At 44.9% G+C, this 14,661-nt stretch overlaps 3 protein-coding genes across 3 annotated transcripts; 1 reads left to right on the top strand and 2 right to left on the bottom strand.

Moving 5' to 3' along the window:
- Positions 1-1,084: 1,084 nt before the first annotated feature.
- Positions 1,085-1,717, bottom strand: N7473_013202 (uncharacterized protein; the record flags this gene model as incomplete). The annotated part of the gene is made up of 1 exon (XM_057159141.1): positions 1,085-1,717. One exon carries the CDS (start codon positions 1,715-1,717, stop codon positions 1,085-1,087), a length of 633 nt encoding a protein of 210 aa, XP_057002191.1.
- Positions 1,718-1,755: 38 nt separating this feature from the next.
- N7473_013201 (uncharacterized protein) lies at positions 1,756-2,375 on the bottom strand (the record flags this gene model as incomplete). The annotated part of the gene is made up of 2 exons (XM_057159140.1): positions 1,756-2,187; positions 2,259-2,375. The coding sequence occupies 2 exons, from the start codon at positions 2,373-2,375 to the stop codon at positions 1,756-1,758; spliced, it is 549 nt and encodes a 182-aa protein (XP_057002190.1).
- A 2,078-nt stretch (positions 2,376-4,453) lies between these two features.
- Positions 4,454-7,425, top strand: N7473_013200 (uncharacterized protein). Its single transcript, XM_057159139.1, has 3 exons — positions 4,454-5,199; positions 5,280-5,868; positions 5,935-7,425. Exons 1-3 carry the CDS (start codon positions 4,527-4,529, stop codon positions 7,286-7,288), a joined length of 2,616 nt encoding a protein of 871 aa, XP_057002189.1. The 5' UTR covers positions 4,454-4,526; the 3' UTR covers positions 7,289-7,425.
- Positions 7,426-14,661: the final 7,236 nt, after the last annotated feature.

Raw genomic sequence — 14,661 nt, 5'->3', positions numbered from 1 at the left:
CGCAATATCAGCAATAGTTACTGTCGTTTCTGTAAGGAGGAGAGAATTGATCCTCGGCTTGTTGACTGCAGATCTTGTCACAAAGAGAGCTAATTAACCGGCCCCTTACAAATATGTAATATTTGTAAGGGGCCGGTTACATTCTATTGAGGGAATATGTATTCTCTGCATACTTCCTACTGGAGATGGAGTAGCAAGCAGCAGGAGCGGCCTAAAACGTACAAGTTGCGCATTCCTTACCCAGCAGCGTTTTGAGGGGCAAGTTTCGCCCTTATTACAGCCCATCTTGTTGGACTCGTTTTTGATATTGATCAAACAGCATCAAAAATCACATGGCAAAATTAATGCCTGTTGAATTTGATGAGCTGAACTGCGGAGTACGATGGATATTCCCTGGTATTTGAGGGAAGTACCTCTGCAATATTTCAGCACGGTTATTCCGCTCGCTACGGTATATATACGTTACTGTACGTACAATGCGTCTCAAAGAGGCTTGTGCATGTTCTTGCGCATCTCTGATGATCTGACTGACCTGCAGGTAGAGTGGAAGTACTGCGAATGCTCTTACTGTATGTGATGGAGATGGTGACGAAGAACGTGACTGCTTGAGAACAGCTTTCGCCATTTTCCAGACCTGAAGTAACTCACGTTCCTCTTTAGTTAAGAATGTGCTATGGAGATTAACTTCATTAGCCTGCCTTCTGGTCTGGACCTGACCGTGTCCCATTTGATTCTACTTGACAGGCTTTCAGAACTTGTCTAAGCTCTGAATAACCCGTGAAGACCAGTGGAATATTTGCATATCCAAAATTTCGTGACCCTTTAGTTCCCTCCAAAAGCAGAATGCTACAGAGGAGTTGCAATTGAAAGGGGGTTGCTGAGACTTCTCGTATACCCGGCCTCTTTGTACGCCCCACCCCCTTCGGGGTTGGGGCCTCTTAGTGAAAAGTTAATCTACCCGAAAAATCAATTCTCCCATCTTCACCACGAATATTCGGTTTCTTACCTACCCCCATTAGATAATAACAATTCATAAATGAAATATTTGCATTCTGTATACAATTTAGTACTAAGACACGCAATATTAAATTTCCCTAGTGTTGCTGCGGTTGCTCATCACCAAGAACTCCGAGGGTTGCCATAGCCTTCCTCCGAGCCTTCTCCTCATTTTTGAGCCTCCTCTCAAAATTGACCGTTTTGCATCCTTTCCTCGCACTAGACCAGTCGCAGAAAGCCTCTTCTTCGACCGATTAGTTGATAAATTGCCCAAAACCTCAGCCTTTCGCGCAAGGTTCGATTCGGCTATCATCCACAGCTCGGTCTTCTGGATGATATCATTGCATGCCTTCTCAAGACTAGCTATAAACCTCTGATGACTCGCCTCAATACCTAATTTCTCTGCCTGAGAAAGAAGACGCCCAGTGCGACGCTTAACAGTCCGAATCGTTGTAGGAACTGTAGGCGTACTTAGTTCCTCAGTATCACTAGACCTTGCTTCCGCCTCCTCCCCGTCTGGATCTCCACTAAAGACTTGGAGCGGTGGGAGCTCTGGCTCCTTAGCGATTAACGGATCAACAACAATACTAGGGTTAAATGGCCATATTCCTCGGTCGCGGAAGGAGTGAATAATCGTCTCAGGGGTAAACGTCCTATTGCGGACCTCCGGTATAAAGGCCAGGAAACCAGCCTTGTCCGTAGCCGTACCACCCCAGCGCATAATTTCGTTATTATACTTCCTGAAAAGGTGCTTCATAACTAGGAATAGAGATTCCCATCAAGCGGCTGTAGTATATCCGTTGTGTGAGGAGGAAACGGGAAGCATAATATACCATGCTCATCGCAAAATTCAAGCCATTCCCGAGTCAAATGCGAGCCATGATTGTCGAATAAAAGAAGTCGTTTCTCAGCTTTCGAAACCGATACTCGATAATATGTGGCGCAGTGAAAGAGTAAAATCCAATTAAATGCAATTTCATCTGTAGTCCAGCCATTTTTCGACGTAGCGAACCAGTAGTTATCATCAGCGCGTTCGTACCATCGCTCGAGATGATGATCTCCCTTAAGGATAAAGAAGGGGTCCATAATAAACCCATCAGCTGCGATGCATTCAATAGCAGTAACGTTCTCGCCAATAGCTGTAGGGGAACGCTTTTCCTTATAAACTGTTACTACAGCCTGTGATGAGCCCTGCCCAAGGGAAACCCGGTTTCATCCATATTGTATATATTCATAGGTTGGATATTATATTGTTCAATCACAACCTTAAGACGATCAAACCAATTGATAATATCACTAAAATCGCAGTGTCTATACGCTTCTTCTCCAGGGTTCGTGGTTTTTGAAGACCCAATCCTGATTGATGGTGTTTTTTGCATTGTCGGTTGATAAAATTATAAGACCAGCAGCGGCCGACTCGAGGTGGGTCGCTACCCTCAGACGTGTTCCTCTTCAAAACCCCATCTGCACACCCCCGAATCATCTCGTGGGTAGGCGAAACGTTCAATTCGTCTAGCCGTACCACCCATTGAAGCACAGCTTACTCCTGGAGCAATGATAACTTAGTGCCAGTCGGGGAACGCGCCGAGTGAGGAGCGCGACCGGCAAGACGCGTTTGGAGCAGGTGGCGGGCAACGCCAAAATCACGCGCAATTTTGGCCAAATTCGGGTTTCCCTGCTCTTTAGCGGCAGAAACGGCTTTTTGGAGCTGATTCTCATCAAATTTAGGCATATTTCAATGGTTGGTGGTTGATGAGCAGTCAATTGACTCTGTGAAGATGGGGGGATTGATTTTTCGGGTAGATTAACTTTTCGCATAGAAGCCCCAACCCCCGAAGGTGATGGGGCGTACAAAGAGGCTGGGCACGGATATCATTTACACGGCCTATCTTGGCGCAGTCCTCTTGAGTCTCAATGTGGAGCCGGTTGATCCAATACCATCCAATAAAATGGCATGGCCCCTGGTTACCCCACTGTGATGCCACTCCACTTATGCTTTCAGGTCACCAGAAGGATGGCATTTCTTCTTTGAGCAAGGACCTATTGGGAGCCTTGGATCTCATACGTAACGATCCCGAAGAGTCGCTGAAACAATCTCAACGCTTAAACAGATTGGGAGACAAAGCGACTACGATTTATATTTAAAATCAAGCCGGAAAAGAATTACAGATAATATTTTGCATGATAGCCACATCAAAAAGAGTAGCCGTACTAAAATATGGAATGTGACGCTTGTCTGATAACTCAACAGGTGGGCTGGGCCTGCAATTAACTAAGCGCCTTTGCCGTCTTCCACCGCCACTAATTCTTCTGCCGCCCCATACGCCCATGCAATGTAACCGAGCATCACCAAATCCTCTTGTGCATGGATATGCAGTAAAGTGAAACATACAGCGACATTATGTAACTCACTGCAAGCTCGTAGCTTTAACACACCCAAATACCATACTAAATTCGATATCCCATGACTTCAAATATCAACGCTAAAGGTTGATTGTATGATCTTGTGGTACCTCGGCGTTGATTAATGATATCCTTCTAGATGTTTTTATAAACTGAAAAATTATTTCGGGCGTGATTGATAATCCAGATAAATACATCGTACTGAGCGGTACCTTATCGTAGGATGTACTTTTTGGTTCTATTAACCATTTTGTTCCGCTTTATCTATTTGCCGAGACATGCATACTGTACTTGCTCTGACAAGTCTGGCACCTCAGAATTATGCTGTATTTTATGGTAACACCGAGGACTAGCGCCATGTGATCCGTGGTCTGGTGATCCGCTTGGCCAGGACTTACGTACGTACGTAACGTAACCTATTTGAAGTATCATCGCGCAGCCATGTATGGGACCTGAGGGCAGTTTTTCACGTGTAATCGAAAGTACCGTCTGAAAGGCCACTCACTGTATGTACTGTGACTACGCAAAAGTTTGGACACCCCTCGGGACCCACATCCAGACCGCCTAGAATGGGACATACCACTTTCAATATTTCGGAGATAGGATCACCCACAGATGTATACAGCGTTATATGTTATATATTTTCCATCATCCATCTATTTTTCCGCTTAACAGAGCCTATCGGGTTTACTTGGCTAAGGTTTCTGAGACTGACATCGATATCGTGAAGTACTAGAGGAGGAGTTACGGCCCGCAGAATATTATATAATCAAGGCAATGTGGGTCCTAGGGGTGTCCACCGTATGTGAGGAATTTATGGAAAGTAACGCTAAGATAAAAGCCTTGGCATGACACAGACCACGCTTTCGTACACGTAAGGCACCCCTTCACTTGCAGCCCCCCTTGGTTTGCAACCCCCCTTGGTTTGCAACCCCCCTTGATTTGCAACCCCCCTTGGTTTGCAACCCCCCTTGGTTTGCAACCCCCCTTGGTTTGCAACCCCCCTTGATTTGCAACCCCCCTTGATTTGCAACCCCCCTTGATTTACAACCCCCCTTCATTTACAACCCTCTTTCACTTGCAGCCCTCTTTCACTTGCAGCCCTCTTTCACTTGCAGCCCTCTTTCATGGATCAACTGTCATCTGTGGATCCAATGAGCACCATGGATATTGTGATCCATCTAAATGAGGAAAGGTCATTCACTTTCTCGTCTTTTCTTGCTTGTGACAAGCTCGAGTTATCCCGCAAGCAACTAGTGGAGATTCAAAACCTACTGCATGTACTACAGGAGTATGCTCTAGGCTTGCTGAAGAACGACACCAGCCAGACAGGCGAATCCTCATGCGAGGCCGGAAACAGTTGCGAATTAATCGCTGCTGGAGAGACAAAGATATTTTCAAAGGAAACTGTGGAGTTTCTAGAAACTCTCGATGAAACAGCCAAAAAAATCACCGCGGCGGGGCCGCAGCTGTCCTCGTGGATTGGCTCCAACAAAAACCGCATTACAATGCTGGGAAAGGCGACCGCCACATCTATACGAACGTATATTAAGAAGGGCATTCACAACCTGCAACCAATAACAAATCATTACACCAACAGAGCCCATCAAGTTGACTCAATACTTTGGCTCATAACTAACTATGTCGGGCCGGCACATGCTCTGCTCGTGATCTGTAGTTACCCCGCAAAGTCGCTGAAAACTACTTCTTCGGAAAATTTAATATCCATCTTGATATATTCCATTCGGCACAAAGACTCGCTGCGTTGTGAACCACTGGAAATCGAGGCAAGACTTTTATGTGAGTTTGCTATTTACGATTTGCTGGTAAACGATCTTCTGTGGCGTATGGATCTAACTAACCTTGATCGACAATTTTAGTATCAGAAAGCTCTTCGACTCTCACCGGCAATTCTTACATATCTGGGATGAAAGATATAGCCCTTTTGAACGATGTTGCGACCGAGGAACGTGATGTTAACACACCTGGATCAGATCGCAGTGCAAAGAGGAGGCGAATCGAACAGCCCTTCGGGACACCGTGCTCTACCGCACCTCCTGAAGATGTTCCTCCTCCATCCGCTCCGGCTTTACAATTGTTGAACTTTCTGGCTGCTTTTGGGAAGTATGGGGTACCACAACTATTGTTCGAAAGATTGGGTTGTCCTCAATGGCGTTGGAACGAATATGGAGTTCCAATTCGCGCGTCGTTCGATGTGGAATCTACTGGCCTACTCAGTGGGCTTTCGGAGCCTAAGTGCTTTGATGAGATGATACGGGAATTACTCTCCTTCTCGTGGATCCGTCTCGAAGATTACGAGATTGGTTCCGGAAAGTCATATTGCATCACAGCCCAGGCCCACCAAATGGATCCCTTACTTCTTACCTCGGGAAACTGTCACCCTTGGTCGATTCTCGCCCTGAAAGTTGTGTGTCATGTTTTTCCTCGCGACCCTATTCTTGATCGAAGGTGATTATACCGTGTCAGTCTTTGTTCTATCAAAAACCTCCTAGCTAACACGGAATATTTTGATAGTTTCTGGAAAGATGGCAGGGTTCTCACTCCTATTGTTGATCAGTTGTACAACGTACGCAAGCCAAATAAGCTACCGCTGTCAAATTCGACAAAGCTCGAGTTAGCTGAGGTCCTCATTGCAAGAGCCCGACTGGGCTCCTCACTTCTCCATATGGAATTACTCGACAATGCCGTCAAGCTTCTTGGCGATCAGATTCCCTGCCATTTACAAGTTTCCATTATTCTCCGGCGAAGTCAGATTGCACGATTACAAGGGGATTTCTCTCTCTCCGAAAAGTTGGTTGCTTTCTTTCAAAATTGGTCTCAATACATTGAAGTGGACTCTGCGCGAATGCGCACACTCAAACGTTTGATACTGCTGTCTCATTTGGAAAATCTCATACAACTTGGACACTCTGCTCGAGCCATGCGAGAGATGGTTGTCTTAAATAACTTATGGCCGATTCAGACGACGGAAAGTTCGCCCTTGGAGTTGTCTATCGCTGTTCAAAGGTTGTCCACGGTCTCTAAACTCCATCAGTCCATTGGCCATCTGGAGGAAGCCACTGTCCTCCTAATGGGTTATTATCCTGTCCTTTCTCAAAGTGAAAAAAATGGGATCGACCCCAATCGCTTCCAAATCATCTGCCGATTGGCTGATCTTCTCTGTGTAGAAGGCCGTTCAGAGCTTGCACGTTCGAAGATTGAGCTGGAAATCAAGACCATTTCTCTTTGTGAACATCGCCGATTTTCCAGAGCTCGTAGACGCTTGGAAATATCCCTGATTGATGTCAAAATTGCCGAAGCCATACATGCTCAAGTGACAACAGACATCTCCAAACACAAATATGACCAAATTTTAGGTGATATTGAGAACTTGAAAAATGAACTTCAAGAATTTGAAGCTGTCTCAGATCTGGATATTGTGGACCGGTGGATGCGCGTACGATTACTTGTCGCGTCTGCACGAGTCTTGCTTCTACAGGAGCGTTTCACAGATGCCGAAAAGGAGTGGGCAGAAGTTCTCTTGCGCATAGGAAATTATCCCGGTACCTTCGGACAACAAGGGTTTTTCTCCGGGGTTTGTCACCTCTCTATATTCTTTGCGCGGGCTCAGGCTAGTAGTAGGGGTCTTTACATGGGCACCTGTGGTTTCACTGATGATTGGACAACCGTCAAGAAGAAAGAATTGGAAGAAATCTGTTCTATTCTTGCGCGAGAGGCTGTGAGCTACTGGATTCCCACACTTACCAAGAATTTCTTACCCAATCTGTTGTCTCAGATAGCGACGGAATACCCTCAACTGACCGAGGGAAATGATGACTTCCTCATAACGCGAGAAAAATTCTCCTGTCATACATCACCTAGGGTCTGAAAGCTTTTCTTTCAATGTGGTGGACAATCAACTTCTGGCTGTCCTTTGCTCTCATTTTCAATGGAGTTTCTTGAATTACCTTATAGTTAAATCAAACATCAAACATTTTTATTAATACCAGGCGGATTTCACTCCAGGCGGCATGGATTTCACGGCTCAGCCTGAGTAGCACTTGGTACATCTTTCAGAAGGGGACTTCTGCCTGTCCAACCAACTTCAATTTACCGGATCCATCCCCTTAAAAGATGAGAAAGGCGGGAGAGGAATCACTATCTGGTTATCTCTGATATTGTGGGAGCGCAAGCTGAACCCACGATATCGTCCAAGAAAGGGCTATCAAGGCATTGGTGGCCCATCAGTATTAGAATTTATTTGCCTCTCCTCGGGGCCATGTCAGCAATTTGTGGTAAATCATGAAACGAGTGAGAACCATTTTCAAGCCGTCCCCACTTGCTTCTACACACACCTTCCATGTGATATATATCTTTTTTGATAAGACTGAATACACACAACTCCTGCAGATGTTCCTGTTTAAAGGTGCTTGGTTGGCTGTCTTAATCCTCCACAGTTTGCTGACAGTCTGCCTCGTAACACATGGTTGAAGTAGGTAGGCGGATAGACGCAATTTTGGATGGGTGTACGGATAACTTATGGATCAAGTTAACTTTCTATGTCGTGCGGGATGCCCCAATATGGGCAAGAATGTGACTTCAAGCTGCTGGTGAACTACACCCATTCGGTCAGACCGCACGCTTAAAAAAACGTGTTGTCTCGACACCCATGCCTTCAGCGTGTTACCCTCACCGTTCTATGCTTACGATAGTGATAATGAAAAAAAAACTTGATGCTAACAGTTGGAAGCCTCCTGCAAAAGCATATAACAATCGAATGCAAGACCGGGGGCTTATCGCTGGCCCGGCTTGTTTGAGACAGTGGTTCCTGACCCAATCTTCATTCACCCAGGTAAAAACCACCAGCCTTTACTTACCTTCCTTGTTAATCGACCGCAGCAATATTTTTGACCAAGACCATACGATCACCACCTACTAAAAAAATGCAATCCACTCACCGACCCTACGTCTATCCGCCGTGGCTCATGGGGCCGGAGGGAAAGATTTTAAGGCAAAGACACCATCTCACGATGGATTTCTCTCCCACAGACATTTATTTTTCAGGTCAATGGAGCCCAAATTAGGAGCAGGTGGACAACATTAAGCAGCCCAGAGGGTCATCGAAGTCAACTGTGGCTGCAACAGCACTCGACTGTGTCAGATTTACTAGGGAGTATAGGAAATCTTGTTGGCGTCCAGGCGATATAGACCCTCTTCAATGACGGCGTTTCCGATAGGGTGTCCATAATTATTAACCCAGGTCATGTGATTGCCGTTATAGACGCCTGTGGCCTTTGCTTTCCGAATAAACAAGACAAGACGCCTGAGAATAGCTTGCACTGAGCTCGAGGAGCATAGGCACTCTAACTGGGAATTCATCGAGGCTCTTAAGAATGAGCTGAACAGTTCCTCCACTCTTTAATTTCAAGGGTATTAGATCCATCTGCGGTGTTGATATTTGAATTCATTAAATGAAAGTATTGTCCTTGAACCACTTGATGACACTGACGATGTACATATTTGCTCCAGTGTCGGCTAGCCATGTATCTGCTGTACAGGAAGTGCCTGTCAAGAAGGCTCCCAAAACCAGCTTAGAGAAACTTAATTTTCCAATAGTAGTCACATTACTGTTTGCATCCTTCCTAGCCTTATCTCGGGCCCTCCTCTCATTCAGTTAAAGTTATTAGGCTTCCTCAAATATAGACACTCATAAAGGTAACCTATATTAAGCGAACCCTATTATACTTATCTTTAAATGTACGTTAATATGGAGGGCGACCGGGAAGTAAAGCGTCAGCGAACATGTCGTCGGCCATATTGTATTTGACCGTTCTGAGGTCAGCCTTGACTTGGTGTATTTTGTTCATAAAGTCGGACAAGGATAGACAATCTTCGAGCTTGATTGAACTGAGTTGGTTTAACATTGGCTGTCATGCGCACGTTCTTCCACGCCTAGAACATATCGTCCAGAGCTGCCTCACAAGATCTTTGATCCTACTTCATAGAAGTGAATGCCGAAGCTTCTGTCAATAACACACTCTGGTAGTCTCTCAATGGGGAGTAGGAGTTACTAGAATCAATCATATTGAGAGTCTTCTCTCACCCAGATAGTTAGATTAATTGACCCTCCGGATTGTAGATACTTTATTAGTCTCGTCAGGCTTTCTGATGCCAACCTTGAATCCCATTCTTCCTTTTCTTGAAGCTGTGTGCCTAAGCTCTGATATTTGTTCGCACATTCGTCGAGGCATACTTCTACGTCACTATAACTCCTTTCGTGACGGCGAGGCCCTACCTCGATCAATCATTTTTGATTGCGACTCGCAATTTGGAAGGACCGCCATTAATTTCTTGCAGTATGCTTTGCTTGGTTTCAAATTCGTGGATCTTGCCATTGAAAATGGGATCTGGATTCGCCAGACTTTTGTTTAGGTTAGGAAACTTTGCTCACGTCTTGTTTCGGACAAAATTCCCGGTGAGCTTTTGAACCAAACTGCATTCAGAGGAAGAAGTGAAAATTAGAGAAACTGGGAATGAGGGATCAAATGACTTCATTTGTGCTGTTTAATGATGTAACACACATGAAATGAGAGGCAGGATTGGTTTTCCATGAGATGAGTTTAAAGAACAAGGCTGTTTGGGTGATAAAGGCCACCACATAAGTCCAATCCCGGTTAGGGATATACACTAGCCTCAATGGCAGAGTGCCAATTATGATAAAGTCGTTAACGTTGACAGTCCTGGGCAAATCGATGATTAACTGGCAAGTATCTTTGTATGTGCGATAAATTGTACGAAAGAAAAAAAAAGGATGCAAGTTAACTCAAAATTCGCTTCTCTCACCTTGGCTTTACATTGAGTTGCTGCCTAGAAAGCCATCCACTGGCGTTGCACCCAGCTTTTTGTTGATATTATGAGTAAGTCTAGGATAGCTAGGACAGAACAGGCCAGAAACGGCATCGTCAATTTCGCGGAAAGCCAAGCGGCATTGAAGGCGCTCTGTCAGCCACGTATGTCGTCAGGACAGGTCTACCTGGAAGGCTGTCTGGGCTTGATCAAGTGACATGCAGCCAATGGCGTCCGAGTAGAGCTTAGGTGGATTCCTGCGCACCAAGGAGTGGCTGGGAACGAACTTTCATCCAACAGGCCAAGGAAGCGGCCTAGTACCAATTCACCAACACCAAGAAGGACTGGATATTTAAACACTCACTTAGCATCATGTATTTAGTTCTTCGCGATCAATCTCGCATTGTTACTTGGTTACTACCTTGAGTACTTTGCTCTCCACAGTCGCCATCAAATTCGCCCGTGTGTCATCATCTTGAGGTCTGCTTACTATCCATTCAGCCTAAGTTTGTCTGTCTACTTTTTGCTTCTGAATTTATGTTGGACAAAAAAACCCCCAGAGATTGTCCTTCAAATAATGTCACACTTGGGTGCGTTTGATCTCTACCGCTTCTTGACTGCTTATCCTTGTCTAGTATCCACCACGATCTTCGCCCACAAGTATTCAATTCGCACGTCACAGGGGTGTGATGGGGCCGATGACTGTGCTTCGCGCCTCTGACAGTTGAAATGTTAGGTAGGATGCGTCGCAGGGCACAGGCAATCATTTAAGACAGCAAAGTGATATTACGCTGCTTAGTTGCAGTCTGGCTGGGCATAAGAGCCAAATGGGAGGCAACCACAGCCATGAATCGTGTGGTGAGCTGCCCTCTGACCGGCACGGCTGGTCCAAATCGGGCAACACCTATAGTGTAATCTTTCTGTATTCGGTCCGGTTTTCCCCTCATATAAACCACCAGCTGCGGACAAGTTGTGTCTTCTCACCAGAGGCAGGTTTAGCACTTATGAAACTCTTGAGGTTATGGGCTTATGTCCCCTAAATAGAATACTCCTCTGTCGTCCGCCATTGCATTTGACGCACAAATTTCAGTCCTGTAACATTGCCCAATAGACTATTCGGGTTCAACATTATTGGGAAGAATCATGTCATCAAAGTCAATGTTAAGAGGTAGGTTATTCAATGTGAAGCAAGGTAATTTTCGCTGCACGAAAGAACCTTGCTACTTGCCACTTAATCTTGCCTAGAGTCGCCGTGTCATGGATTTTGGTTGGTTCTCTCTTGACTCAATATGTAGCACATTGATGCCGCTTGTTCCACCGGAATGGGATGCTGCCAGGACAGGTTCGTCTAACCCTTGTCGGTGTCCACTCCCCATTCAGCCTCAGTCAAATAAGGGTACTCTTACAGTACACCCAGAAAGTTACCACTAATGCAGCCAATGACTCGCCATCACACTTTCAAATACTCACCCGTATCATTGGTCAAGATTCACATAGTTAACTAAGCCTTGCGGAAATGACCATTTCCATTCCCACCTTCACCACGAGCAAGATAGCAAAAGTGGATGGCGATGGCTGGAGGATACATCCGATGACACGTCGTCTGGGCTTTGCTTCTATAGCGATAGTTCCACCACGGGGGTCAGCAGGCCTCGTGCTCACCGTGTATCAGATCTTAGAGATCTCACACATCGGCCTCAACGAGTGTCAGCGCACCGGCGAGGCGAAACAATTTACATTGGCAAATTCCAGGATCAAGGAGAGAGGGGTACTACCTGGGGGGTGTATAAATTACCGGAATGGCGATTACAAGTGGGAAAGTCATCTTCTTGACTTGGTTCAGGGACGTGCAGTTTTCTAATCGAGGGTACGACGGCTTTACAGAATTATGAAAGAGCTTTTGACGCATGAGGCTATAATATCTGCTGTAAAGCGTCTCCCTGACTGCATGGTGCGGACTAAGGAATGCAATGAGAACACTAAGGTATTGTGAACTACTCCCTCAGATCCTCGGCTATTTTGCATCGGATCTGTCTTAATACTGCCTGATACTCTAACATTCGTCTAGAAAATCAGGAAAATTTATTCCATTCGCACAGTTACTATTTCAGTTATTGGCCAGCGAAGAGTCCAGTACTCCAGTAAAGCAAAGATTTACTATTGTATTTGAAGGTCAATGGATAAGACAACAGATCGAATACAAATGGCAGCTGTGCTTCGACTTGGACGACGCCAAGAGGTGCCAGTACAACGGTGGCGAGACGAGTGGCATGGACCTCGCCTCATGGCCTCTTTGCCAATGCTATCCATTTTTTCAATTCCTGCTTAGACACCAATCAGTCCAGGCTTGTTCGTATTGAAGGGCCGAAGAGAACTTCTCTCTCCCTTCACTCGCCAGCCCTTGCATCTAGCGCGCATCAAGCGTGTCCGGATTACCAACCCTCCACAAACGACATCTTATTGGGACACCTCCACTGGGCCACCTCTATGGCATAACGGTAGCCCGCCGCATCGCTGTTCCTCTAAGAATACACTACTATGATTCTTGAACCGACTTGTAAGGGCAAAATATGACCGTTGAATATTAGTTCAATAATCCTGGCGTTAATGCTGGCCAAAGTTCTAACCATGGTTTGAAGGAAAGCCTCGGGATGGGTAGAACTATTGATGGAGCGAGTATATCCGGCAGATGAATGATATAGCGCCTTTCAGCGTTAGCACCTTTTAGCGTCAGATTTCTGACAGGTTAATAACTAGTCACTAACTGGCACAATTGACTGCAGGTCGCTTCCTCTTCGAGCGCGCCAATATGGTCCGTGGGAGTGCTAAGGATTCCCTTATATAGGGCGGAGACGTATGAGGGAGGTTCAAATAATGGATGGGATTGACACATGGCGGATAATCGAGGACACAAATATGCACTTCGTAGTTCACCTTTAAGACAATCCAACCTACAAGAAGAGGAGCCCACTTAAGTACCAATACTTAGTGACTGACTTATTTGGCGCGCACTCTGGCACGTTCTGCAAGATACTCAACAGGACCCAAACCCGCAGTAAGGCTTTGTCTAGCAATGGTACGATCAAGAGATATTCTTGGAATCCGAAGTAGCCCCAACAGGGCCAGAATCAGCCGTCTTAGCACATATCGTTTTTGTACTACTATTACCTACTATCTTTAGGGCGTTAGTTTAAGTTATAGCTTTAGCTACCTTTATAGTACTACTACTATTATTTCTATTACTACCTACTACTTTAATAGCCTTACGCTTTTAAGTATAAGTAGTAGTAGTAGTACTATTACGCTTTCTAGTAATAACTTAACGTTTAGAGTTTCTGTTAAGGCTAAGGGCAAAAGGAACCGGACAAGCTATTATAGTGTTAAGGGTTAAGGAGGGATAAGTATAAGGGCTTACTTTAATAGACAGAAAGACGCTTAGGAGTAAGGAATTAGTTTATAAGAGTCCCTTCTTAGGACTTCTAGTTTAAGAGCGAGTAGTTACTATTATACGTGTTAGTTTAGAAGCTTTATTAAGATCTTAGAGCTTTCTTACCTATTTTAGGAGTAGGATCTTACAGATATAAGAGAGAGTAAGAAGTTATAGTTTCGAGGGATAGTGAAGTAGGAAGAAATTACTTAAGAGAGAGGAAACGTGTCTATTTATATTATATTAATTCTTTTATTAATTCTTTGTTTACTAAATTCGGCTACTTCCTTTATATATTAGTTATACCTACCTAAAGTTATAGCTATAGCTAACTACGCCCGGCCCCTTCTATATTTAGAAGTCCTTTAATTTCTGCTATTCTTTTATAGAGAGCTATAAGTTTTAGGCTTTGCCTCCTTTTCTTTTATATATCTAGTTACTTTGTTTCTATTTATAGATAGATACTACCGGCTACGCGCTCCTTTATACGGATATACAATCTCGGGGCGAAATCAAGTTTAGTAGGGGAGGATAAGATCCCGGGACCCCGGAACCTTTTTCCTAAGGTTTCTACTTAGCTAAGGCCGGATAGTAGTAAGCGGTCTCCTCCTTTCTGCTACTTCTGTGTACGTAATATACTGTCGGATTTACAGGGTCAGCATAAATCCTTCTGTCGTGCACAAGCAAGCGAGTGTGCACGGTTGGTCAAATCAGTATACGATTGGCGAAGAATCGTATAGGTCAGGTCGTCGTACGATTCGGCTCAGAATCGGAAGTTAACTTATGATAGAAGAATGCTCCAACTTCATCACAATCATTAAACTTGATTCAACTAGCTATGGAAAACAGGCAGTATTTATAACTTCATGAAATCGAGGCAATACGTCAGACTAGAATCTCATGGAAATCAGGAGAAATGTAGAGTGTTGAAGCTCTTTCGTCATGTGTGCAATCTGTCGATGTCAATCGTTGAAGATCGTTGTCACGTG

This window comes from Penicillium subrubescens (assembly GCF_028828155.1).
Source record: "Penicillium subrubescens strain IBT 31985 chromosome Unknown utg000013l_segment0_segment0, whole genome shotgun sequence".
NCBI classification, from domain to species: Eukaryota; Fungi; Ascomycota; class Eurotiomycetes; order Eurotiales; family Aspergillaceae; genus Penicillium; species Penicillium subrubescens.
Note: the sequence above shows the minus strand (reverse complement) of the source record. Positions and strands in the feature narration are given on the sequence as shown.

Coding starts and splice junctions, on each gene's coding strand:
- N7473_013200 (XM_057159139.1), top strand. CDS start 4,527: ATGGATCAACTGTCATCTGTGGATCCAATGAGCACCATGGATATTGTG. Junction 5,200..5,279: donor AATCGAGGCAAGACTTTTAT/GTGAGTTTGCTA, acceptor CGACAATTTTAG/TATCAGAAAGCTCTTCGACT. Junction 5,869..5,934: donor GACCCTATTCTTGATCGAAG/GTGATTATACCG, acceptor ATATTTTGATAG/TTTCTGGAAAGATGGCAGGG.